The sequence below is a fragment of the Tribolium madens genome, unplaced genomic scaffold (assembly GCF_015345945.1).
Source record: "Tribolium madens isolate multiple individuals breed KSU strain unplaced genomic scaffold, Tmad_KSU_1.1 Scaffold_2;HRSCAF=44;Tcas5.2_LGX, whole genome shotgun sequence".
Classification (NCBI taxonomy): domain Eukaryota; kingdom Metazoa; phylum Arthropoda; class Insecta; order Coleoptera; family Tenebrionidae; genus Tribolium; species Tribolium madens.
The window spans coordinates 4,924,466-4,952,232 of NW_025400995.1; the positions used below are offsets into that span (position 1 = coordinate 4,924,466).

The window sequence follows — 27,767 nt, forward strand, 5'->3', positions numbered from 1 at the left end:
TAATATTTATATAAAGAAATAATTGGGGCAGATATGATAGATGGACATTGACATTTAGTGTGGACGCAAACCGTCACAAAGACAGGTCCGTAATGACCCTGTTTGGAAGGTAAAAAAATCACACATAAAATACCTTTTTTTAAATAAAGTGTTAGTCGATTTCGTTGCATGCGTACAGCGTAGCAAAGCAACAATTTCAATTGACTTAAAAATAGAACGCTTGGTGTCTGAAAATAAACAACCGGCTAACACAGAACCGGTAGCAGGTCATCTCATTTAGTTCTCGTGTTCTTTTTCATCATGGCCAAAAGTAGTATTTTTCAAAAGTATTGTGAAAAAGCAATTGCCACTTTATCGGAAGAAGATGTTGAAAAATTTAAATCAACGACACGTGACGATGAACGGATTAAAATGTTGTACAATATTGCCCAAACAGTTCCAATCACACCGATTAATCACGGAAAAAACTTCAAACAAGCTCAAGAAGCAAAAATCCTCGGAAATAATTTTTTCGCTACTAAAAAATACGAAGAAGCCTTACACGCATACAATGAGGGAATAATTGTTTGTCCGCAAGACACAGGTAAATGAAGAATCAACTCTTATTAGGCCTCATTTGTATTTTTAGACGATGGTAGAGAGTTGCTGACAATTTTAATTTCAAATCGCAGCGCAGCTTTTTTCGAACAAGAACAATTCCGGAAAGTCTTCGACGATATTGATTATGTTATTGCCGTCGGTAATTATCCCCTAAAATTGCACTATAAAATTTGGTTGAGGAAAGCCAAATGTTACGACGCGTTACAGAATGAGAAATACGCGGAAGAGGCTTATAATTTAGCAATCTCTAGCTTAAAACATGCCGAGTTTGATGAAAAAAACCTAGTGAAAAAAATATCAGAAATACAAGAATCACGCAAGAAGAAAAAAACATGCTCAGAGAAAAACCAAATTATACCAATTTCAAATTCAGACCTTTTCACTAATGGCAATAAAGAGTATGTAGCCGCACACAAAAATGTTTATTTCGATTTTGATCCACTGTTGGGCCGTTTTGCCCGCGCTGTTGAAAGTTTTGATACTGGTACTATAATCGTTGAGGAAACTCCTCACTGTGCTGTCATATCCCAGGAAAATGTTTTAATGAATTGCCAGTTTTGTTGTACCTCCACGCAACAACCCGTTGCGTGTCGTAATTGCGGTCATGTGGTTTTTTGCAGCCTCAACTGTGAAAGACAAGCACATTTAACTTTTCATAAATATGAATGTAAAGCTCAACCGGTGTTGTTTCACTCTGGAGCTTCAATCAATTGTGCAATGGCTCTGAGGATGATCTCGCAAAAGCCGCACGGGTTTTTCCTACAGAAGAAAAAATTGTTGAAAGATTTTTTGAAAGACAATTGCAAGAAAGTGCCAATTAAGAGTCAGATTTATCGATCTGATGATTATAATGCCGCTTTTTTCCTCTGTCGAAATGAACATTTGAGAAAAAAAGGGGAATTGGTGCATTATTCCGTAATGGCGATTTATTTGTTGCGGCTTTTGAAATTTGCGGGATATTTTATTGGGGAAAATATTAAGGATGATGTTGTGACAGAAGAAGAGGTTTTTATTGCGAGTTTAATTCTGCGACACTTGCAAATTCTTCAATTTAACTCGCATGAAATATCCGAACTTAGAAATATAAATCAAGAAATGGTGACTAACGGGATACAGTGTTACTACAAAAGTGAATATATAGGAGCTGGTCTGTACCCAACTTTGGCACTTTTTAATCACTCCTGTGACCCTAGTATAGTCAGGTATAACATAGGAAATCGAATGATAGTACGAACAATAAAACCAATTAAAGCTGGAGAAATAATTTACGAAAATTATGGTCCCTTGTATAGTTCCATGGAAGCCGAAGAAAGAAGAGTAACTCTCCAAAGCCGCTATTGGTTTGAATGTTATTGTACCCCCTGTCAACAGGAATGGCCCCTTTTCGAGTATTTGGACCCCAATCAAATCAAAATTGGGTGTCAAACTGAAAACTGCCCTTTCGAATTCACATTATATAAAGACGACATGTGCCCTTATTTCCAGTGTGACTACTGCGATAGTGTTACTAAAATTTTTCCTTCCTTGAAAGGACTTTCAGTAAGTAGGCTACAAATTATAGCTCAAATTTTATTGTTTATTTGTAGCAACTGGCCGTAATGTTACCAAAAGCTGAAGATATGTACAGTGCTGGTGAAACACGTGAAGCTATGAAGCTTTTTATGCAATCTTTAGACATACTGTATAAATATTCAAGACCTCCGTGTCCTGATATGATAAAGGTGCAGCAACGTTTAAAGACCCTTTTTGTTCATTTGGGAAACAAACAATATAATTATGTACAAAAATTGTAATTTTTCGGAATAAAGTTATCAGTTTCTTAATTTTTGATTTTTATCTAAATTGTTCGCAGTGGGAGAAGTACTTAACTCCTCCACTTGAATCTAGGTTGATTAACCGCCACATTATCGATCTAACTGTCAATGTGATTGTGCCTAGTAATAGTGAAATGAATTACTTTATTAATTATATTATGTTAATTCTAACGTTCACAGGTATGTGCTCATTAAAATATTTTTATATGTAATAATATTGTAATGAAATTCATAGAAAACAGTTTTTTAAATTTTAGCACCTATTGACATTAAAACCAAATAAAATTTTATATATGAAAATAAATAATTCAGAGGTAGAAAATTTATAAAAGCTAATGCAAATTAATTATCCGTGATCTGACTTCAAATTAGCATTTTGGATGTTTGCTAATTAAATATCGGAGCAAAAGTTTTCAATCGGGAATTACTGTTTAACGGCCAATTAACCCCTCATTATGGGTGAATTAACATATAAATTACATTGTAGATAACAAGATAGAACACCTGCTATTGTAAAATCAATAAATCTATGTGAAATCGGATCAATAAGTAAATTAGTGAGCCACAATACCAGGTGTTACTTCAGGTGTTTGTTATGATAAGATAATCTGTTGCTGTGAATCATAACTTATAAAGTAATAATAATTAAAACGGATTTCAGAAATTGCAAATTGCTGTTCTACGGATGATGACTGTCAAGTATTTAACACTACTTGCAATAAAGGCACTTGTGAGTGTCCATTAGGATACATACTAGACTCGGAAGAGAAAGAATGCTTACCTTGTATGCAGTGCTCTTCTAATATTTAATTTTATTCTCAAAGTGGTGTTTAAGATGTAACTGAATATAATGGAGAATGCTCAGAAAATACTCAATGCGAGTGGTTAGGAGAAAATAGCGAGTGTGCTAATGTTTGTAGATGTAAAAAAGGATACCGGTGGTACCTTGGAGTCTGCAGAAAATACGTGGGACTTGGGGAAGACTGCTCTGAAAATATCGATTGTTTCGATGGCTACAATCTCCAATCTCTTAGTTGTTTAAGTGGTAAATGCGCCTGTAGCGAAGGGTATTATCAAAGAGACAATACTGATTGTAGAAAAATTGCTTCAAGTAAGTTACAATTTTTCTTAACCCTTCCTAATTCAATTAAATGTAGAAAAGGGCGACCTTTGCGCCTTGGATATCGACTGCAAAGCTGAAAATACAGCCTGTATACTTGGAAAATGCAAAGAGCGAAAATCATATTTAACGCTGGATGAAAACGAGGAAGAAATCGAAGAAGAAATCGCGAAGAAGGCCACAGATGTCATCACGTGCACAACAAATGACGATTGTAATAATATTCCAAACTCTGAATGTTACGAAAAAACCGGCACTTGTATTTGCAAAAAACAATATTTTTTCAATGCAGATGCAACAGCTTGTATAGCAGAATTAGGAGTCAAAGCTGAATGTACAAAAGATAGTGACTGTCCCCTAAAACCAGGAAAATGCCAAGATGGTGTTTGCTATTGTCGCGATTATTATTTCGTTGCCGATGGCAATCAAAAGTGTGTCAAAAGTATGACTGACTATATTCTACCAAGTGTTCTTCAATTAATCAAAATTTTTAGCCATAAGTCAGACTAACACCAACTGTCTTTCCAAAGAGTGGTGCTACGCGTGGGGTTCGCGTGTCTACTGCACGTCAAATGAAACATGCAGTTGTAGTAAAACTGCAAAATTTGGTCTAGACAATGCCTTGTGTATTTGGAATGGGAGTGATGGTAGTAAGTCATGAGTTGGTTATACTGATTTGACTGTTTTCTTTTATTTAGAACCGGAATGTTCGGCTGATTATCAATGTAACAATCCAAAAAACAGTTTTTGTGTTGACGAGACGTGTCAGTGTCGTGGTGCAGCTGTTGTAGTAGATGACCAATGTCTTCCAGGTCTTGGTGACTCATGTGACGAGAAATTTCCTTGTGGAGTAAAGCATTCTTCTTGCATTAACAATGTGTGTCAATGCTTGGAAGAGTACATCCAGCAGGAAAATGCATGCTATTCCAGTAAGACACTGTTACACAGTTGTACATAATTCAGTAAAAATTTCAGTAATTCACAATCTGGGAGGTGAGTGTACGTTAGATGTTCAGTGTTCAACAGGAATCACATATTCGGAATGTGTTGACGGTATTTGCAACTGTCAAAGTGATCGTATTCCCTATAATAACATATGTTATCAAAAGACAGGTTGGTATTTAAATTGATTAGTATAGAGGTATTGACGTGATTTATTTTAGAATATGGTGGTTATTGTAACAGTGATTTGGAATGTAAACTTTCATTAAATAAAACCTTCGGGGATTCCATTCAGTGTCGTAATCGGAAATGTCAGTGTCCTACTGGTTATACATTGAGCGAAAACAAATGTTCTTCAAGTGATATCGTAGCAGGAAATTTCCTTGTTGTAACTATTTTAATGTTGAAAAGCGTTTTATCAGTCTTTAGTTAATTTCCTTTTATTATACAAACACAATATTTTATAGAAACAACATAAAGACATGTGTACACGTATTTAATGTATATACGTACTCTGTTTTCTTTTTTATATAAAGATCCAGTTTAGTATATAAACAATTTTTTGATATCAATTAGTCATTTAAGATATTAACAAAGTGTTTGTGTAAATTATAATTACAAGCTGCAGTTATTTTGCAATCCACCTTTGAACAATACACTATAACAATTAAGAACAACATATCTATTGGGGATAAGGTTCCACAGGAGGAGCATTTATTTAATCGCGGGAATTATGGCATGGGCAAATTTTCCTGCCTATTGCCGCAAGATGACGAGATGGCGCTTGTAATTATAATTCATTCGACCGGTATAACGAAATAATTCACAAAGTCTTGAGGAGAGGATGAGTATCTTTGGTCTGGGTCACTGATCGCGGCACTGAGCGTCACTAAAAGCAATAGGTACGTTGGCCCGGGCACGCAGATGTCGTGGGGGAGGTCGGCACCGCCGATCCGCGCCCCGGGCATTCTGGTCACCCGTAGTAATAGTGGCTATTGGAGCCGCCGCTGAGACTCCTGGGAACATCTGTGTCCTGGGGAGGCCTCCGTAGCGTGTGCGAGTGGACGTGGGGATATCGCACCACCTCGGCGATGCTGCCCACAGGCACTACCGAGTGGATGGCTACCGTCGGCAACGGTGTCGTCAAATCTATGTCCGCGTCCACTTCGCTGATATCATCCGTGAACCCATTGGGTAGCGAATGGTCGACGTTGGTGGCGTGGAACTTGGCCTCGCGACGGGCACGGTGCCGCTGCACCAGAAGACGGCCCACGAGGACTGTTAGACAAAGGAGGATGGCGGCGGCGATGCTCACAATCAGGTACAGGTAAAACCGCTCTTGGTTCTCTAGAAACCGGCCCTGAGTCAGAAAACGCCGAAAAAGCTCTTGCTTTTGCATGCGGCGCTAAGGGTGCACAGCAGAGCGGAGGCCACGGGCGGTAGCAGCCAAAGTTTTTACCGATACTTACGTGAAATGAACGTGTACGCATTTATCCATTCGGAAATGAATCCGACGACTCTAGTTTTCTCTGCATAGATCGTGATCGTGCAGTTGGGATCTGGGAAATCGTCGGCTTGCATGTCTTTAGTAGTTTTCTGCACGGCGGGAACTCGGGATGGGCGGAACAGGTTAGTACGAGGAGTTGTGTAAGGCTGAAAGGACGCTGCAACCAAATATCAGATCAAGTCGATTCGATTTATTTCGATGTGATTGTGTCTTGTGGTGAAGCATGCGGCGGTGGTCACTCTGTGGAGATTGTTGTTAATGGACTCCACCCCTAATTTGTCCGGCTATATACACGACCGCGGACCATACCGCGGAGCTCCTATGTCGGTTGCATTGCACCAAGCCAAACAGCCTCATCGAAACACCAAGCAATATTACAGCCGACATGCATTTACAAACTTCTACAACTACACAACATCGACTTGTGTGACATTTAATGTAATTCTACAAACTCACATCAAGATAATTGATCACGTAATTTATACAAAGCGGGAATGCGAGGAACGCGAATTTTATTTACAAGGTGCCTTTGTGCACTGATATTAAGGAACACTCAAATTTGGCACCGGGACAAAAATTTTAGCATGTTACGTTGCTACGCGATAACGTTACGGTATATTTAATGCACATTGTACAAGGTGAAACAGAAAAATGTCAAACTGATCGTAAAACTCTTAAATTCAGGCTACAAAACAGCTCTTTTTGTAAGTAGATTTTATTAAATTATTACGCACTTCTAGAGTGCGTAGTTTTTTAATAAATTAGAATTAAGCAATTGTGTTCGTTCCACCCTGTATGAAAATACAAGAAATTAAATAAACGACAGTTTAGTTTTACTCATTTAACCCTTTCCCACGTCAAAGTCGTGAACAACATTATTTACACTTTTGGCGTTGAAAGCATAACCACATGAGAGTAAAAAGTAGTAAGCTTCTCAGCGAAATATTGGGTTTATATTTATGTTTCTACACAAGTCGAGGTATTTGCACCACTACCCCAAGTAAACATGCAAACTCACCAAGATCAAGTCCGTTTGACTTGTGGGCAGGACTCTTAGCGTTAACGTTGGGCGAGTCCTTAGTTAAATTATCCCCTTTTCCGCCACCGTCGATGTTGGAAGCAGGAGGAGAAGCAGCTGACTCTCTAATATACTCGTTATTCCCGGCATCGTACGGCTCAAAATCGTCGTCCTCATCGGTTGAAAACTCTTGATCGGATTCGATTTCGTCAGGTTCGAGACGCCCCTCGTACTGCTCCTTTAGTACTTTTCGGGGAACTGCACGAGAATGTCAACCAATCCAATAATTTCATTTAAATTACTTACCGCAGGTGTAGATCACTTTTAGATACATGCGGGACTCCGGTCGACAGGGGCTGCCAAAAGTACTTATGTCGGCTGATAATTCACAACTCCGCTTGCCATGGCAAAGCTGCATCACAGTTTCGGTAGCGTAACTCACCAAGCACGCTGCAAGTGCACAAAGGGTTTAAAGTGAGCCTTCACGCTTGTCACTTTAAATGCAGTAAACACGTCAAAACGCGCGACTATTTTCGACTAAACCTGATACTACTGTCTGCAGATGAGTCTTCAATTACACCGAATTTAGATTTTAGGGAATCAAATGCATCCAACATTTTACTTGCATAATTGAATATAATGTCTTTAAAAAGATTTAGAAACTATTGTGATAGGTTACTTGTCGGTGCTGGTTCAATAACAGTTAATGAAAAAGTTGAAGGTGGCTAATTAAGTTTGGTCCAAGGCCGCTAAACTTTTGGCTCGTCGGTGAAAACATTATTTTTGTATTGGTGTTTATTGGCAGAGTTACAGCTTTCACAGAATGTTCTTTTATTTTGCGCGTTTCAAAACAAAATACCATATTGTAAGGCGATAAAATGCGGATATTGATCACTAATGATGTACGATATGGCAATAAAATAGCGTGATGTTTGGTTAATCGCAACTGGTTGCAATTTATATAAGAATCGCATAATCAACTTACTCTCTTCGCGCACGCCTTGAGGCTGGGGACATTGAATGCTTTCGTATTCCGTCCTCCCGTAGCTGGCGCTGTATACGGCAACCCTTGAGTTGGGATTGCACTTCAATTGAATTCGTTCATTCTCGCAGGCCACTTTACTTCGAAACTCATCTGAAAAATCCTCTGCCGTCGATTTCTATAAATTTTCAATGCATTTTTCATACTTACACGGTCTACACTTATAAGCTACTTCGACATATTTGCGAACACCCGGACAGGGATCTCCACCAAATGTCTTCGGGGACGTTTTAAACTTGCACTGACGCTTCTTCTGGCATGCCTCCACGACAGTCTGCAACAACGAGTACTAGGTACCGTCAGTCAGATCGGCTGTATAACCCTTCAGATGATTAAGTAAATCACTGCCAAAGCGGTTGCGAAAACATCACACATACCTGCATGCTTTATGTTAGTACGTTACAAACATTACGTTATTTACACTGTTATTTACACTATTTCTAACCACTTCCGGATGGTTTTGCCAAAACTCACGCTCTTCTCACTCAATAGCACGTCGGCGAAAATCTAGCTAAAATTGCAGCAAACTTATTCCACAAAAATAGCTCATGCTAATACGAGTACTAAATCTATAATAAAAATAAACCATGAGTGACAGAACATTTAAAATAAATCCCTTTAAGAGTCCAATTGTGTGGTGAAATGATGATGTAAAAAATAATGCAGCAAAGCGGAAGAATAAAAACAGCCAAGAGCAGTGTTCTTTCGATTGCCTTAACCCACAGTGCCTTCAGCCTATAAAATCATATTCACAGAGTCGGCTCGTGTCAAATTGCCATTTTTTTGGTGCTCCTTACATGATCAGGCCACGAGCCGCCTCTGTTATTATTATACATAATGATCACTTACTCTCCCCCATGTTCCTTGAGCTACTTCCTCCCATTTGGTCTGTAAATAAGCACAAGCTAAGCTTTTCAAATGTTTACTTGTATCTCTACTGCTCTATTATACATAAAGCTCATATTCAACAAGACTTTGTAAGCGGATTATCCCGCTGTTTATCATTTTCACGTAAATAGAAAAAAATAGAAAAAAAAAACACCAAAATTTTCAATTAAATACAAATAAATAACCTTCGGTATTAATTAATCTGTTGGTTATTGAAGCAAAGTCTGCAATCAAATATGTATTAGTTTCTCAACTGTACAAGTAATACCTAGAAGATGTTAATTATGTTACATAATTAGTACAAATTTGCATTAGTTTTGGAACATTTTTGAATACTGACCTGTAATGAATTGGGCCAAAGGCAGGAAACGTTGTAATTGTATGATGTTTTGGAAATCGAAGATTGGGTTGTTTTAGGGCCACATAATGATTTGGACGGAGCTGATTTTCCATATTGGGCAATTTCGATCGAAATACTTGTTCCGGGGGGACATCGAAGAGTCACAACTTCATCATCACAACCGGCTCGCTGGTACGTCCTCAGAGTTCCTGATAACAAAGCTGTACCCATGAAGACCAGACGAACACCGTACCCAATACACCACCACCAGAAAGAAAAGAGAAAATCCCAAGTTAGTACAGTTATTAGAAGCTTAAAATTATTATGCTTTGCAATTCTGCATAAATCACCTTGCGCTCGTTTTGTGTTGCAGATGTGCGTATAAATGTTAATATCGTGTCTCACTGCAAGTAAGATAAGTTTCAATTTTTATTGTACATATCACATTATACTTTTAATTCCAAATGTTTCTGATTTTAATTTAATAACGCACTACCCGGAATCCTTAATACTTTTAAAAGAACTTTATAGAAAATTAATTGAATCACCACGAACCTAATCAAATATGTAGACGAAGTATAATCCAGTTTTTCAATTAAGAATTTCGTATGTCTTTTTGACAATCTGAATGATTAGTCAGCAGTTTAAATTGCACGACAGCAGTTTTATAGCATCCATTAATCACACTCTCAATCACAAACTTATCGCGTCTAAAGTTTAAGTTCAACCAGAAAAACAGTTTTTAAATTATAGAAAAAGTCGACAATAATCCAGATTAGTGTATTCGATATGTTCCTTCAATACAGTGTATATCACAAACGAGATAACGCCATTATCAACATTGTTTTGAACTTTTCGAAAACCCTCTATCTGACAGCATGTCACAAAACTTTTCGTCCAAATTTGTGAACGCAAATACAAAATTTTACGCTCCATTTAAAGCATACCACAAAATTCCTAACTATACATACTTCCTAATTTGAAAGTTTAAGCACCATTTTACTAGTTATCCCATTAAAAAAAAAAAAAATTGTACAAAATGGTGGATGCGCCGGGCAAATTTTATTTGAACTAAAATTAATTTAATATTGCTAAAAATGTTTTGTATAAATTTTTCGCTAAAATAAAAAATGAGAAGACCCGAATATATTAGCATAATGTAGAAAATGTCCTCATTTACTTTTTAAATGTTCTAAGTATTTTAAAGTCAATTTAAGTTTACAATTTAAGTTTAAAAATGTCTTGTATTTAAATACCAAATAAATCTTTACTTAAATAACTTCAAGTAATTTAAAAATTAGCACGTAATACCGGCAGAGATTGAAGAAACCAATTTAAGCTCGAGTGACTTAATTAGAGTTGAAGCATTTGTTTGTGTAAGAGTGGTAAATATTTTGTTGCGTAAGAATATCCGGAAGAAGGGGGAGGAATAAAATGATTTGGGATTGTTTGAGCCATCAGGGGTTGATGAATGTGGGTACATCTATTGATGTCATAGTCTGTTGTGGCTGTGTTCATTCAAATTGCCTTGAAAGTTTTATCTTGTTGTAAAGAGTTGCGTCTTGATGATAAAAGAATGTTAGGGGTAGTAAGCATGAATTTAATTTGTGTTGCGGTTGTTATTTTATTTTGGCACTTTATTTATTCAGAAGTTGGGGCGCAGAGCCAATTAAGGCATGCATCAAGTTGGAAACAAGTTAGAGTGGTACGGTTAGAGAGAATTGGTTTTTGGTTTAAGGGTGGCGATAGTGGAAAGCTTGAGTAAAAATAATTACAAGATCCTCGATATGATAAATGAGGGTAGAGTTTTTGCAAAGTGATATAGGATGACGTTTAAAAACGCTTGGTTATAATTATTAGGGAAAATAAGTGACAACGAATTCATTATCGAAATTACGTCGCTCAAAGGGTGACTACTGATAAACAACACGTTTGACTAAGACATGGTCAAATCAGGAGCATCGATACGATCCTGCAAATGCAGCTTTTGTCAGACATAACAGCAGCAGTGGGAATTTTAACAAAAAGCCAGTAAAACGGGCGCAATAAATCCCCCGTGAGACAGGGTACATGTATCCGGCACAGCACTGAAAGCGCATATATTAGGGAAGCAACCCCGATCAGGGGTGCTCCGCACTCCAGGACTACCAGGCGACGCCGACACCGACGCGGTCGGACACTTTTACTGTTAACCACGCTTTGCTGGATAACGAAAAAGACCATTTCCGTGCCACATTTTCACCCAAAATTTTACGTCCTCGAAGGACCACACCAGATTCAATCCGATCAAATTTCACACAAGATACTGTATTTTAGCAATCGCGTACATGTACGCTATTATTAGGTCAAAGGTTGTACCATGTGATACAAAACAAAAACACAGTTGTTAATTCATTTTATTTAGTATATTATTATCTCAAAAGTGTAAGAAGATTATACATTTATATGTCAACTTTGCACTCTACACAAATGTTAGAGGATTTTAGATAAGTTTTACAAATTATGTAAAAACACATGTAAGGTAGTTTGTTATCGTTTTGTGTTACACTAACAAAAATAATGTCCCTAAACCAAAAATATAAATTAGGAAGTAAAAAGTAATTTAAAAATGATACAAGTGTAGTAAGTGTTTTAAAAAAAGCATTCTTATTTTCTCAATTAGTGTACTTTATTGACTAGTGCCCCTTTTTCGTTCTTTACGTTTTCCAAGAGAAGGATTATCTCAAATATATTAAGAATAGTGAAGAGAAGACCTATTGTTAAGCAGCGATTGCTTTAAGTCACTTTTATTTATCCAAAATAGTTGATATTCAAATGAAAGAAGTCTCGATCCCTGGATGGTGATAAGTTAATAATAAAAGCAATAATTAATTGTTAAAAGGGCGTACCAAACACGTTCACTCTACGTGCAGGTTGCAGAGCCCCGTTGTCGACAGCAACCAAGAACAGGACCACCAAAAAGGCTGAAAATCCCATGCTGACACATGACTAGCACTAGCACTAGATAGCACTAGTAGGAGCGCATCGCGCACGAGGACTGGTTGCAAACTGTTCCGCCGGTGCTCGACGGATTGACGGATGCTCGGCGCGCTCAGAAAGCCGTGGCAAATGGAACAATATCGCCGGCAGGGGTGGATTGACCTAGGACCGAAGATGACTCCAACTAACAATCCCAGGAATGCCCAACGCTCCCATTCACCGAGAATTTATGACACTAATTCCAAACATTTATAAATGCAAAACTGCTGTCGTTAGCCCCAAGGTAAGATGTTCCACCCTGACAAGATAGATTCATCCAAATTTTTCTTTTTCTTAATTTCTTAATAAAACCGAGAGTTCGCCTTAGGCGTTCGAGGCGCGTTTAAATACCGCCCAAAAAATCGCCTTTTACTGTAAAATTACTTTTACTTTCGCATGTAGTTTAAAAAAAAGCCAAAATATGTCAAAAATGCCCATTTATTGTAAGCGACAGGTCGCTAGGGCAGTGGCCGTCTTTCGTAGGTAAATTTAGCGCGTGGTACGGTAGTCTGCGTCTCACGCATCCGCAAATAGCTCCCTCGTAAAAACTGCAAATAACAAACGAATGATTCTGTCGGTATTTCAAACATCTCATTTCAGTGAGCGCCATGGCGTAAATTATTCATCGATGGTTGAAAATACCGCATTCAAACGGGAGATATTAACGTAAAAACCAGCTCAGCGGCATATTCGGATCCAGGTATCAGCCGGGTTTTAGAAATACATCAAAGAAACACATCGGCGTGCCTAAACAGAGCACAACGGCCTAATTGCACGACGCCAACTGCCACAAAACTATGGCGTAACAATTTTAAACAAAGTCAATCTTGTGCTATAACGAATGCGGCATCAACTAACAAAGTAGCGCCGCTACATCAAAATTTAGAAGCTATTAATCATGAAAAAAGTTCACACAAATTTTTATTTCCTAGTTGTAGGAATGTTAAGTGTGATACTGATAACAAGTGACAAAATAGAAAGAAGATGTGACGTCAAATTTTTTCCTCATGTCAGTGCCAATTCCTGATTTTACAATTATTTATAGACACAAAACAAGGCAAGGCCACTACTGTATTTGTCTTCGTTAATTACCCATCTTTTTGGAGAATGGAAATTTAAAAAAATTTAAAGACACCAATTACTCAGATCAACTGATGTTTTGTAATGAAATAATCTTAAATCACAAAAATAAATGAAAAAACGGTCCATATTTAAATGCTTGCAGTGTGAAAGCTTCGAAAATGCTCTAAGGTTATATAAGTTGTTTTAATAAATGATGAAAACAGGAAGATGAGGGGCGTTCGTTCTGTCTAGAGATGTCTTTGAGAGAGAGAAGAGGTTTGATGCAATTAAAAGTAATGAAGAGAGATGAATTTGTGAACAAAGCTGAATTTAAACTAGTCTACGGACAAGGAGTTGTAGTATATCAGGTTGCATATATTTACTTAAAAGCTAATGCGGATTAAAATTTCCTCAACTTCTCTATAAAGCGGCAGTTGTTCGATAATTTAGATTAATTGCGTAAATAAATAAAGTTTAATAGTTTCATATTAAATTTGTAGATGTTGCATCTGTTTTCTTGTCGAGTGTTTTATTTTGAATTTTCGTAAAGTCAAGGTTTGGAATGTTGGAAGTTTAGAAGTATTGTCGGTTGCGTGTCTGGTGAGTTGTGAATTTTTGGGAAGTTTTGGTTGTCGGAAAGTGGTCATAATCGCTTATAAAAGATTAAAATAGATGGTCGTTCTATTTCGAGTGGTATCATACAGATTTCAAGAGTTCTGTAAACAGGTTCAGGAATACAAAAGACAGCTTTAAATAACTTGTCCAGACTGTGAAAAATTTATCTATTTCTGAAGAGAAAAACTTTAAATGTAATAGACAATTTCTTTTGGCTTCATGTAAAGTAGCTCAAAAATTACAGAAGATGCGAGTAAACATCGACTTATTCAAAAAGTTTAAATTCTCTTCACGTCCCGAACTTTTCAGATCAATGTCCGTAAATTTACATTAATGATGTGCGTTGAAAATTGAACTCCTCCAATATTTCACATCTTAATAGTTCCATTTCGAACTTGTCAGCAACTGCTATTATTTCAATTTAAGAAGTATGAATGAATCGACAGATACTAAGTACCGTTTTCTTAACATTATCCTCACAAATCTACTTCCTTTTCTTTCTCTTTTTTAATTGACTTAGAGTTCCACAAACTGGAAACTAATAAATTAATACAAATTTTAAAAGTTTTCGTAATAATTACAAACTCCACTTGAACTTTGCCGTAATTACCTAAAATCTCTTTTACAAGAGCTTGTTAAAAACTGCACAACTTCCTTTAATAAACAAAAATGCTATCGGCCATTTTGCTCCAGTTGAGGTCGCCGATGACAAGCTCTAAAGTAATATGTCCTAATACCTCGTAAAACATCCTAACAATTCCCAGACTGAGTATTTGGAAGAACCGTTAGTTCCTTTGAGCAATTAGGATTATCAGAATATCCCTAGTCAGTGTTTATGCAATTTCTTTCCGGCTTAACGACACGTGCGGAACCTCCATTTCCGTCAGTCCCGTCTCACTTATCACGTGCTTCTCATCAGGACCATTGCGTAGTCTAGATACGTGACATTCTTTCCTAATATCATTCGTCCATATCTAACGCAACTCTCATCTGAATCTGCTTAAAGAGGAAAGTCCTTTCACCAATCAGATTAGGTCAAATTGAGTTTGACTTATCCGCTTTGTAGGTGTAGCTATCCTATTTATATCCAAGTTTAGACTTGTCCAAGTCAACGAAATCCCGTTAGTTCCATGTGCGGTCCCCAATAAATATCACAATGGTCCCGCTGGAAACTCTCGCTTCCAATTAAACCACTCGAACATTAACTTCTCTTTATCAAGCACCAATCCTTCAATCACACTTCACCGACCGTTCCCGAATCGAAGCCCTTTTACTACCACCGACATGCACACTAACTTTATCATTACGTAAAGGCCCTGTAATTTAGAATATGGACTCTGAAACTATAAAAAGCAACTGTTTCGGTTGTAACGATTTCAATGGAAAACTCACTCTACCAAGCTCTTGCCTCAAAAAAGAATGTGTGTATTTAATTTTGTTTCAACTGTGTATACATGTACAAAATTTCTTGATTTTAAAAGAAAAACAAGAGAGCAGCGCGTTCTTCGCCGTATAAAAAACTTCTATTAAACCGAAAGTGGCGTAAAGTAATAAAATACAAAGTGAATAAAAAAATTAATCAATAATGTTGCCATGTGTCTGGATCAGCGTTGGTTTTTTCTTAAAAATATTGAATTTGGTTGTTTGGAGTTATCTGCTTCGAGTTTCGTAATCACAAGGATCTGAACTTAAATCTTTAATGACACAAGAATGCAAATATTTACCATGGGAAATATCCAAGTTCGAACACTTTCGAGTGTTAAAAATTTTGTTCGCGTTCCACCCGGTAGATTATAAAAACCGATGAATTTATTGTATTCCAGGCAAGCAGAAGAAGTTTAAAAAAGCCGTAAAAAGTAAGCTATCGGTAGCCACTTTGTTTAATAAAATAAAGAAGTGGAAAAAAGTTATTTCTCAAGCGAATGTTCCAGAATATAAGATATAAATCGAGAAAACGATATTTTAAGTGGATGCATCATGTGTAAAAAGGCGTCGGCATGGCAAAACATGTTTTGTATTGTAACTATGGAACTATGTGGTGAAGTTGAGTTAACTGCATCTCAAGCCAGTTAGTGTAGATTTAGCGAAGTAAGGACCAAGTACTCTGCTTCGTATTAATATTTGGTAACAGCTGTGGTCTTTTGGAGTGAACCCTTGTAATTAGAGGTTGACTGTTAGTCAGTATATGCTAATAAAAACAACCGACTTGTCGCTGACAAGGGTTTTAGTTAATACTTTTCGAAAAGATTGATTGGTGTAACTTTAGTTGCATAACTTTCAGGGGCAGGAATACGACTCAGTTTGAAAACAACGTTTATTCAAAGGAATTTACACGGTAGTAGTGTATTATATACAAATTTGCTATTATTTAATGTCAGACGTAACAAGGGGTATTAAGTCGGGAATATGATACATAAAGGTGATTTATCAGTCTCGCCAGCGAGATTTCTAATTTAAGTTTCTCCAGCGTCTTGCTTTGTCTTTGGTAACAATAGTCAGTATAAGCTGTCTCGAGCTTACTTATAATAGCTTTCCCTACAACACACAATATTTGAATAAACAGAAGTGGCGGGTAATGTAATAATTGTTTACTCTACCCCCATCGAATAATCCTTCCCCATTTTCCACAAACTACATAGATTTAGATAATAAAGAGCACGTGTAACTTTAAAATAGCAATTCATCCTTTGCGATAATATAAATTCTCTTTAATTTGTACCGTTAGATTAATTCTTGACCCATTTTCTTCTTATAAATGCCAATTATAACCATCTTTTAGTTAGATATATATTCTTATTTGTGCGGCAAACACAGGTTTATATCGACAATAAATCATCAATAACATCATCACAACGAAAATTATTTGTCTATAGATGATATATTTCATTTTGCTCAAAGCCTATAATAATCAATAACAACAGCAATTATTAAATTTTTGCAACACTAAACATTAATTAATTTATACCAAATACATCTGAACAGTGCAGTTAAACGTGATTATGTAAATTCTATATGTTTAAACCGCAGTATCGTTGCCACAGGCTGTATTATGCGGGAAATTTAACAAAATTTATTAAATTTTACTCACGTACGATAATACACTTGCAAAAGTAGGAAGGCGTTTAATTTTATATCTTGGCTAGATTTTAATCTTATTGTCTCTTAAAGTGTCACTACAGTGGCATGTCCCTTTTTTTTTCAGTTCCACGTACAACTTTAATTAGCGTTTTAATTTACGATCCGAATATCAATGTGTATAACTTATAAGTTCTATATTAAAAAACAATTCAGTTTTTAGATTCTCTTTTATCCCCGTTGCCATATGTTTAAACTTTCCCAATTTTGACTTAATTTAGATAACGGTAATTCCCTCTCCGCGACTCAATCTAATTTTTATTTTTCATCAATAAGTAAGTTGCGAGTCGTTTTCAGCCTGATCCGTTCGTATTATTATTTTTTCGTTTCGTGCATTGCGAGTTAAAAGCGTATTTGGGTCATAACATTTTTTAAACGGTTTCACTCCATAAAGCAATCGTATAGTTCCCGGGCCGATAGCTTTACTCCAATTTAATTTCTTCCGCAAAAGCCCGCGTTCCTGAGGCAGGAAACATTTACTACACTACCTAAAAACCACATTATCTCAATTTGGAATACTGAAAATGTGAAAACAGACCAACATTCAATTTTATATAATTGCAATCAGTAGCAAAGTCGGGATAATTTAACACACATGTGTCAGCAGCTTCAGTACAATATCGTAGAATGGGGAAACAAAGTTAGAGCAAATTTTATAAGGGTCGTTAAGATGATGACTTTGCATGAGTCAATTGAGTTACTATTTCCGAATTTCCGAAGGACATAATGTTCAGTTAGAAACTTTGTACAAAATTAATAAGAAAACAATTTCCTTTCGAATTTGTGAGCAATAATAATAAATTTTGTTTTTTAAAGACAAAAATGATGATACAGCATTTCTATCAATAGCAGGTCTTGTCTCTTTTTCGATTTAATGTTCTCAAATCCAAAAAAGTGAATATTTCTTCCGGAAACTGTGTTGAAATGAAAGAGGTTTTATGAATAGTCACGTTGTATCAAGAATACGTGAATTCAGTAGGTCGTTCTATTGCGTAAAAAATCCAAGATGTGTGTTGCCGGCAAGTGACAGCCCCGTCAGCCCTAAATTTGTTGGCTTCGGATTGGTTTCACAGTATCTTTTATATTCCGCCGAGAAATAAATAGTTAGTTTACACTTGTGTAAAGACTGTCTTTCATCGTGATTAAATTTATTACTAAACGGTCTTGTAGAGAAGTTTAAGTGTTTATTAAAAAAACCATATGGTCACGTGTTTCTTGTTTGAGCACTATTTTCTAGCATTGCTCGGCTCGAAAGCGTTTGACGATTACGCCGCTGACAGATACTTTCAATGGTTGTGTTACAGTTTCCGGTTTCACACCCACACAATAGAAAAATATACACAGTCGAGATTTTTTCCAAGAGTTGAGCCGTTTCATTTTTTAATTGTGTCAGATAAAGTGTCAGGCAAAGACGAGCCAGAATTGTTCTAGTGCCAATTGGAGGCACCATTTGACATGCTGTCACGTAGACTGCTTGACGGATAAACAATTTAATATATTTCTCCTTCACTATTAGTAAATAAAGCAAAAATTCTGCGAATTTTCTCTAGCATATATAGCATCTAACAAGCTTTACTCGGAAGCGTTTCCTTTCTCTGATATAAGAGCTTGGTACCGTAAGAAGAACAGCTCTTAAAAAGGATAATAAATAGCACCACGGAACGCCATCTCTATTGTAAATCGGCGTAGTAATATACAACAGAAATTTCCATCAAATGTCTTAAATCTAAATAAAATTCTTGATCGGCTTCGCCCGGCGCATCCGCCAAAATCAACAATTAGAGCTTTATTCCTGTCAATATATATTTTATCTCCAGTATTACATGAATTTTTCAAGAAACATCAGGCCATGCACCGACTTGCGATGAATTTTAAAACAGTGCAGACACCGAAGTTTTGGTCACAATTCAATTATTTCAGTCGAGTGTTTTATCGACATCTCAGCTGGTAATTAATTTACGAAATTCAGGTCAAGTCTTGCAAATTTCGAGTTCATTGAGAGGGATGTTTGCAGGTGGCAATTGTTCGTGTTGAACGAGTTAACAATAGATATGCAGTTGTTCATAAAGTACAAATCCCATCAGAGGACGAACTTGATATGATTTATGACGGGCTTAATGACCGTAATGCGTTGTCCACCACTGCCATCTACAAACAACGACGAAGATCGCGAAAACTCCTAATCTATATTATACGCCATTTAGGACCACTTAATTTAGTCCCTTTTACAAAAAAAATGGGATACGCATTTATTTATGAATTTTCGCTCAGACAAAAACATGCAAACGACAACCATTTTGTAAATTTTCAACAAAACGCTCGGCCAAATGACATTTAGTGTTACAAACATTAGCACGACAGCTCTACACTCGAAATATCAGTGCAAAAAATTATTTCTAGGCGGGTTTGACAAATCAAGATTAATATATTTTACATGACCAACGAAATTTGTTTTATTTTCATGCGGAACTGTTGTCTAGTTTTAATCTAAAGTTATTAACTTGCGACGCATCCTTTTATCATTCTATGAATATTTAGAATGTTTAATTTCAATAATGGTACTGTGCAAACAGTCAAGAGGTCAAACATCAACAAACCCACGTTAAAATTACACTAACAGATAGATGTTACAAACTATAATTATTAAATTATGACTGGTAGTGTGATATATGATAATTTCATTTGCAATTAATTAAACAGAACCCACTGTCATAAATCCAGATGCATACTTTTTCCTAGTATTCATCTACTCTAAATTATAATTAAACGAATTTTTGACTGAAACAGATGACATTTTCCAAACATCAAACTACTTTTGACGTTATCTGTTCCATATTTGCATCCGAATTAAATTTTAGTTTCAATTTTGAGTAATGCCGTAAAAATGAAAATTTGAGACTATACAAAGCGGTCCCTTGCTCCCAGAAGTGTTCCTACTTTGCCATTTTTAACTATCAATCAAATTTAAATCCCATAAAATGAATTATTGTTAATGAAAGCGTTCTCAAACTGTCAGTTAAGCTTTTATATTCTTGGTACATAAAGCCATCGAATTTTAAGATAAGACTCGAACGACATCGCTAAAATAAAAGCACAGCCACGAACATCAAAAAGGAGGCTAAAACAACCAAAAAATAATAGTGAAACTCCGATATTTCGCTCTCTACGAAGTCCTTCTAAGATTAGCGCTCCTCTTCAGGCCGTTGTCCTTGGGTCGTAAAATCGACTATCATGGATTATAATTACAATTACACGCGAAAAACCCTTTCAGAAACCGGAAATTTTTGCAAGATAAATAACAATATTTTAACCCAGTAAAACAAAAGACAGTGTTCTGTCGGTTTATTGACCAAACTCGACTTTCAGTTAAATTTAACGCTTGGTATGATTTGAAAATTGTTACGTTAAAAGCGAAACGTAAAAAGTAGACAATTGCTGAACCGGCGCATCCACCAGTTTGCGTCCCGTAATGAAAACCATGTAGAAAAGGCCGTTAAGGGTCTTAATGGACATAAATAAATCGTGGCAAGAGCAAAATAGTCGACTTGAAAATTCGATAGGTAAATCATGTTGAAGTTTAGTAATGTCTCTGTGGTTAGTCACAGCTGTCTCAGTTTATCGCTCTCAAATCTTGCTGCACTTATAAATTACCCATTCCAATTTATGCAAAGTAGAATGAATAAAAAATTACTAAATTAAAAATGAAAAATCGCGTCTTACTATTCATTTTTCCCAGTTTTAATCGAAAATTACAAAAAAAAAACAAGATTTATCATCCGTCGTTATCTCCACATTGCATCCGCATAAAAAATGTTTCCCGGCTCTGTTGCCAGACATATCGAAGTGTGAAAATTATTTAAGCAAAGTAATAAACGTTTTTTTGTTGGTCACAAACTTTGTCTTCATGTTCGACCGTAAATTCCTTAAAACTTATTTCCTTTGGAATTTTATATGGAATTTCAGCCGAACTTTCTTAGTTTTTATTTTGCATCATATTTTAAGCAACAAGGTAGGCTCTTGCATTTTATTCCACATCTTGGGGAAAGTTTTAACGCCTTGTCAAAACGAACGTGCTTAAAAATTACTTTCGCCTTCAAACATTCACTAATAAATCGCCTTTTCTATAAATGTTAATTTATAATTGCTTCTAGTTCTTCATTTACATGTCTAATTTAGAATTCAGATCGAGTTTGGTACAACAAAGAAATGAAAATATAAATAAATAAAGTCAATCGGGGTAAAACATTCTTCGATAACCGAATATTGATTTTACTAAATAAATAGCTGAGAGAAAAGTGAGAAATCACAGTCACGTAAAAGATTTGTTTTTCTAAAAGAATGTGGTAAACCACACAAACGCAAATCACAGTGTCTAAATATATGACACTGGAGTAATTAACAAGTTTAATGATAAGCGAGACGAAATTGTCGATTCTCTTTATGCTCTTTATTGGACTGCAGCAAGTCAGGAAGGTAATCGAACATGAATTCCACTTTATCAGTAAATTGAGTCGCATTGCAAAGAGAACCATTTAAGATAAAAGAAAAAGATTATTGAAAAATAACAGGGTCGTCTGCTTGCGTACCGGATTCTGCATAATCTAGAACGACATGCCAAAATCTCGATAGCACGAGAACTGTCCGAACGACAGCTTATCGGTCCATTGCAAAAACACTGAACATGGATTTAGACACTTCAACCAATGGATCTCAATGGATCTTCACTTGCAAGATACGTTTACAAACACCAGGTTACAATATTACCATTTTCATTTTATATTTCGTCGCCGCAAGGAACACCAAAATTGCTTTTATTAGTTTTGATAAAGTAGCTTTCGCAGAGCGCTAAACTTCTCACACCACAACAATACTTGAACTCTTTTAAGATAACAACAATTTCACTGATTTCAGACCAGATTTGGAGTAGAAAACAATTAAATCATAATTAAAAACTGAAAAATCGAGTGCTTCCAATAAAAAACAGAAAGTAAATAAAGCAAAGTCTATTTATAAATAAACGGATACAGCGATTTGATTAGTGTTGTTAAAGGTGAAGTGTTTGTTTAAGCGCAAGCTTTCGGCTTTTTCACCAATTAACAAAATTTGTTTAGAGATTGTGTCTGTATTGTTTTAAAAAGAATTAGCAATAATCGTTCTGCTAAACCCTATGATTTAATTAAAAAATTGCCAATAACTGAAATTTTATTAAAAAATACTTAAATCTGGCTGCTTAACATTTAAAATTATTCGCGTGAATTTATTAGAATATTCTTAAGCTGTCAGGAATATGTAAATTTCTTTACCATTTTCATATTTTCAATAAGAGTAAATATTAATATGCAATTTTGATTTTAAAAGAAGAGACAACATTTAAACCACAAAAATGCATGCCAATAAAAATTTTGGAAGGAATCCATTAATGTCCGACAATAAAGACGTGCAGCGATATTTTAAATACCTGCACTCAACAGTGTTAAAACTCACAAAAGTTTTCGATTTAATCAAATGAATTTTGTCAGGTGTAGGGGTAAAACTCTTTTTAGTCCCTCGATTCTGTTTTGGAAACATGATGGGATTTATAGACTGTTGTGGACAATAAATTCCTGCTACAAAAATAAATGAGAGGAAAAGCTTTGATTCAAGCAAATTTTTAAAATGTTTGTCTCGACCTCTGCAATCCAAACAATTTAGTTATAAACTAATTGCAATGTATAACCAGACTTTTTACATTTCATCAGCAACAAAAACCGAGACACTATTGACTACACAAAGGGTAAATATCGAAAAATCAGCTCAAGGCGCATTGTCAATTTAGACATTTTCCATTAAAGTCAAGCACAGACGTGACGAAAGACGAGGCTTGCACTTTTTTCGCGTAGTAATTTAAAATGGTCGTATCGATCGGAGATTGAATTAGCATATGAATGCGTATGTGTGCGAAATTGATAAAAAATGTATCAAAAGTAATTACATTAAGCAGGGTGTGTTTGTGGTGTTTTATATGGAGGGAATAGAATTAATTTAAAGTCGGTCTACACGTTGTCAGATTAGAACAAACTTGTCGGGAATATGATAACATGCACGATATCTGCATTTAAATGCATTAGACAGGTTCCGCGCCAACTTGGGTTATCTTCCATGTAAGTTTCACTAACGCCAACATTACGAACAAAATTTGACTAAATCTAATATAAACGCAATTACGCGAAATTCTATGAATAACTTAATAATTTTACTTAATTTCGAAGGTGTTTGCAGCTTGTGGCTGGTCGTCCATTACACAAGTACAATTAGATGCGGTTTAAGGCACACTCCTCGATTCAGAGGATTTGCCGAGGACCAAAACTTGATTGATATGTTCTAATTAACCAACCGAACTTCCTTCAGTAATTTATTAATACGGCGGCTGGAGATAATTATCCCCTAACTCCCAACTTTAAAACTCGCTTTTTATTCAACCACCAAGAAATGACACTCAAAAACGAAACATCTCGCCGCATTTACATTTTCATTTAATAGGAAAAAAAAACAATAATTCAGGACGATGACGGGTAAGACATTACACCAGATGGCTAGGCAACCCAATATACGCAAAGCACCCAGAACAAGGATTAATGTTATACACATAGCAATCAAAATATTTAAATTATTGCACAATTGACGTGTTGTGGCATGTGGTTGTCTTACGCACGATGTGTAATTGAAATTAGGTAAAGTGAGCTGTGTTTCATTTTCAGCATGATTCAAATCGTGAGCTGAATAAAGTTTTATTTCCTGAAGAACACTCGACACTTTGAAAGATAAATAGGCAGGTAGTTGGAAAAACTATAATCCCAGAACGCTCCTCCAAAAAGAATGGCAACGGATGCTATTTTTCACCAAAATTAACATTTCACAACACAGACAAAGTTCTACTGTGGACATATCGACAAATTTTGGTGAGAATGGAAAAAGATTTTTCGTTGCTTCTTTCGTATTAAACATGTCACTGTGGCTTAGTTTCTCTTAAATAATTGAATAATGTAGTCAGAATTTTTCCTCTTCTGCACTTTTCCTACTGTAGTGATTATATTATGCATCTAGTTGGAGGATTCTAAAGGTTTTGACTTTTATTCCGCTGCAGTTTTAATCCATGATATGATTTCCTATGATTTAAATATTGAAAGACACGCTTGTCTGGAGTACTTAACTTTAGTAGCATCCGCTAAGTACTTAGGCGTTACAGAACCTCCAAGCATTGAGTTCTAATAAAAAATCTCACAAAAAAATCATTAACTAGTGTTTTATTTTAGGTCGTTCGTTGCAATTATGATGTTCGGTAACGCTTATTAATTTCGTCGGCTTTAGTGCGACATTTATTAATTCGTAGCCTGTACATTCATGTCATAAAGCAACTAAATTCATGTCATTTAATCAGCGCGCAGTGCGATTTTCAATTAAACGGGCTGTTATTTATTACAGACTCCACGTAAAATTCTCACTGTGATGTTCATTATTTTAACGATGATCGCGTAAAATTTTTTCTTGGCCTTTTAGTGTAATGGGGATTTGTGAAGCACGTCCACAAGGTAGCCAACCAAAGCAGTCATTAATCTTAATTTACCATCATATGAGGGTCGTAAAAAAATGGGGATAATTAACAAGTCACATCTAGTTATGAGACGAAGATGAATACGACGCCGATATGTTATTATTTCATGTTTTTATTAATGGATGAACGGAAAATATTGAGGAAAAACAGCATTGTTTGCTATTCATACTTTTTCGGAGTAGACCGTTTGGTCACGAAAATCAGCATAAATTTCCATTAGATAAGTATTAGTGATAAAATTGCGAGGATGTGGAAAGCTCGACGTGCCAGATTTTTTGCGATTGCGTCAGGCCACATCTGATAACTAGAACTGATTTTTCTACGTTGACAAAACGATTAAATTATTATTGTTTATTGCCAAAAACCCCCAGCGTGTGCTCAAAAAATTATGATACAGGTATAATATACAGCCGTATGCTATAAAGAAATTTCTTCTAAAATAAAGAAATTTCTTCTAAAATAAAGAAATTTCTTCTAAAATACACCTTAGTCAGGATTTAAATAAAAAACTCGCGTGTGTAAGTAAGATAAAAGATGTAACATTAAGTGTAGCTTTGAACAAAGTATATTTTTATGTGTTGTACGTTCCACGGTGGTTGAATGAAGCTCTTCAATGGTTTTTCTGATATATGAAGCCATTTTTATTTCGTTCGACGTTTATTATCCAAGAGACTCTTAAGTCGCAACCCTTGGGCTTCTAGTTGAAGCTTCTTAGGCACACATGTAAGATACCCTTAGGTAATTTAAGAGCTTCCAGATTTATGTCTCCTTGACTATAACCCGCCTTTCTAATGCAATATTCAATATTGTGTGTATATCATATTTCCCAATTTTTTCACACGATTGCGCCCACACCAATATAAAAACAACAGCAAGGAACTGTCATGTCCAATAGTTACCGAAATAAATAACAGATAACGCCATTCGATGCCAACCCTCAATTCACCCAACAAGGTTTTTCTATTGAGACAAAATATATCAACACTTAATCAAATACTCAATTATTATAATATGCTTAAAAAATATATTTTTTTAAACCCAGAAAGTGATTTTTTGGAAATTAATAAATTCTCAAAAAAAAGACAATTTGATTTAAGTATGTATTTCATTGTTACAAAGTGGGCTGGTCAAACTCAAAAGAGCCACCTTTGGTTTTAAATATAAGTATTCTTAAATGAAATTAAAAGAAAAGAAATTAAATAATTAAAGATACCGACAATTGAACAAGAGTGGAATGTTGTTCTTGAATTAAAAAAAATAGATATTAAGAATAACAAATCACGGGTGTAATTTATGTATAGTTAATAACAAACGTATTATGATGATCGTAGATAAACTAAGCAATTTTGGTTAGGTATTGGAAATTTATTGTTTTTTATCGTGTTGCATAAAGTCTGAAAGCCTAGCAGCAATTGTTTAACAATAAACAACTAGTATTTGTGTGACTTTGTTAAAATAATAATTCCAGCACACTGTTATTGCACATAAACTTAATTATAAATGTATTGTGATTGTTGAAGTAACAATTATTATTGAATATTAAGCTTGGAGTTTAACGGCTGTTTTTCCTATAATTTGTATTCAGTTTTACAATGTTTACAAACAAAATTTAAAAAAATATATAAAATTAAATGTCATCTCTTTCAAAACTTTCAATCTTGAAATACTAAATAAAAAATTATATTTTTAGTATAAATTTGCCTTGCGCCATTAAAAGTGCTTAAATATCGGCGTTGTTTTTACAATAAATTATCCACTCTGGAATAAATTTTGTGATAAATCTCGTGGGTGACTTGCATATTCACACCCTAATTAACTTTTTTCTTGGGTTTGGAACAAAGAACGTGGCCAATCAATAGTCGGCTGGAAGAGTTCGAATCGCAGGATCGGCGTCAGCATTTCGATGTGTTTGCGATATGATAATTAGGCGATTTCGATCGTTTTATTTTTTCACCTATATTCCATATCTGAATTAAATGTATAAACTATCTAGGGAGCGAGTAGAGGAAATCCTACGCAAACAATTGACCTAAATACTGGTCTCAAAGTGGTAAACTCAAATCAAGCACAAGCTGTTAAGTGCCCTGAGGCGCAAGTAAGTGCCTAACATTTTCTTAATGACTACGGTCGGATACACCAATTTGTGTACACTTTGAATATTAGCACCACTTACCCTCGCTTTTTGCACCTCTGTTTGAAAAATTTTACATACAACTGAGCTGTGCAGATTAATAACTTCATTTCGAGGCTGCAATAAACCAGTTAAGACGCACAATAGGGCGCCACTTTAGGGTTTTAAGGTTGATGCTTTAATATACTTCAAAGACGCAGGGCCGATCTGTTTAATTTTCTTTTAATCAGGGAACTGCTAGTCGAGAAGATTAATTGTCTGTTTCGTGACAGAAAGACAATGCTAACGCTAAACGGACAGTTATTGGCTTTAAATTTAGATATTTGACGATCACAATGACTCCGGATTAGGCTCGTCACGATTTCGTCGAAGATCCGATCAGAATACAAAGTTAATGAAGCAACTGATGTGTGTAATTAATTGTTTCGAAATTTCACGCATCATAACACTAAACCACACTTCACAAATTGTGTCTTTTAGGACAAAAACAAACAAATTTTATTGGTGGACAATCGGTGAAATGGAATGTGCAGTGCATCGGAACGGAACAATATTTTATGCACTAAACTAAATGCAAAGAATGATGTCGTGATAACCCACGTCGAAGCGCTAGATAGAGTCTCTATTTGTTTATTTGTTCCGGTGGATCTCTCTTTTAAGTGCAGTTGTTTCAATGCAGGACGCGTTCAGCTTTTAAACTTTAAACGTCCATGTTTTCATCAGAGTTTAATTGTGATTCATTTCGGACATAATTGTACAGTTATTTCGGAAAATTGCCGACACTTAAATCCGTTCAATTGTTTTCCATGGGTAATTGCACACGAAACTTCGGCTAAGAAGTTCGATGTACCATAATCACCTTAATGAGACAAGACACTACACAATGATTCAAATTTTACCACTACACCACAATTTAAATACAGTTTTTTTCTGTGCCATGAAAG

At 35.6% G+C, this 27,767-nt stretch overlaps 3 protein-coding genes across 9 annotated transcripts in view; 2 read left to right on the forward strand and 1 right to left on the reverse strand.

Annotated features, from left to right (window-relative positions):
* Positions 1-248: 248 nt before the first annotated feature.
* On the forward strand, positions 249-2,416 carry LOC123006411 (SET and MYND domain-containing protein 4). The gene is made up of 3 exons (XM_044400867.1): positions 249-583; positions 629-2,139; positions 2,187-2,416. The coding sequence occupies exons 1-3, from the start codon at positions 301-303 to the stop codon at positions 2,391-2,393; spliced, it is 2,001 nt and encodes a 666-aa protein (XP_044256802.1). The 5' UTR covers positions 249-300; the 3' UTR covers positions 2,394-2,416.
* Positions 2,417-2,497: 81 nt separating this feature from the next.
* Positions 2,498-6,969, forward strand: LOC123006472 (prion-like-(Q/N-rich) domain-bearing protein 25). Its single transcript, XM_044400986.1, has 8 exons — positions 2,498-2,594; positions 3,076-3,198; positions 3,250-3,525; positions 3,572-3,976; positions 4,029-4,181; positions 4,233-4,463; positions 4,510-4,647; positions 4,698-6,969. Exons 1-8 carry the CDS (start codon positions 2,549-2,551, stop codon positions 4,907-4,909), a joined length of 1,584 nt encoding a protein of 527 aa, XP_044256921.1. The 5' UTR covers positions 2,498-2,548; the 3' UTR covers positions 4,910-6,969.
* LOC123006471 (protein eva-1) overlaps positions 4,901-27,767 on the reverse strand; it is a 63,961-nt gene continuing 41,094 nt past the window's right edge. The window contains exons 1-9 of one of the 7 annotated variants that reach the window (XM_044400979.1): positions 12,160-12,348; positions 9,272-9,480; positions 8,893-8,931; positions 8,194-8,332; positions 7,987-8,136; positions 7,308-7,451; positions 7,002-7,259; positions 5,946-6,140; positions 4,901-5,823 (exon numbers count right to left, since the gene is read on the reverse strand). In XM_044400979.1, the coding sequence (XP_044256914.1) occupies positions 5,450-5,823; positions 5,946-6,140; positions 7,002-7,259; positions 7,308-7,451; positions 7,987-8,136; positions 8,194-8,332; positions 8,893-8,931; positions 9,272-9,480; positions 12,160-12,247 (1,596 nt within the window). In that variant the 5' untranslated portion in view covers positions 12,248-12,348 and the 3' untranslated portion in view covers positions 4,901-5,449. Of the gene's footprint in view, positions 5,824-5,945; positions 6,141-7,001; positions 7,260-7,307; positions 7,452-7,986; positions 8,137-8,193; positions 8,333-8,892; positions 8,932-9,271; positions 9,493-12,159; positions 12,349-27,767 lie in introns of those variants that run through there. The other 6 variants (XM_044400978.1, XM_044400982.1, XM_044400981.1 and 3 more) reach the window with 6 other exon arrangements.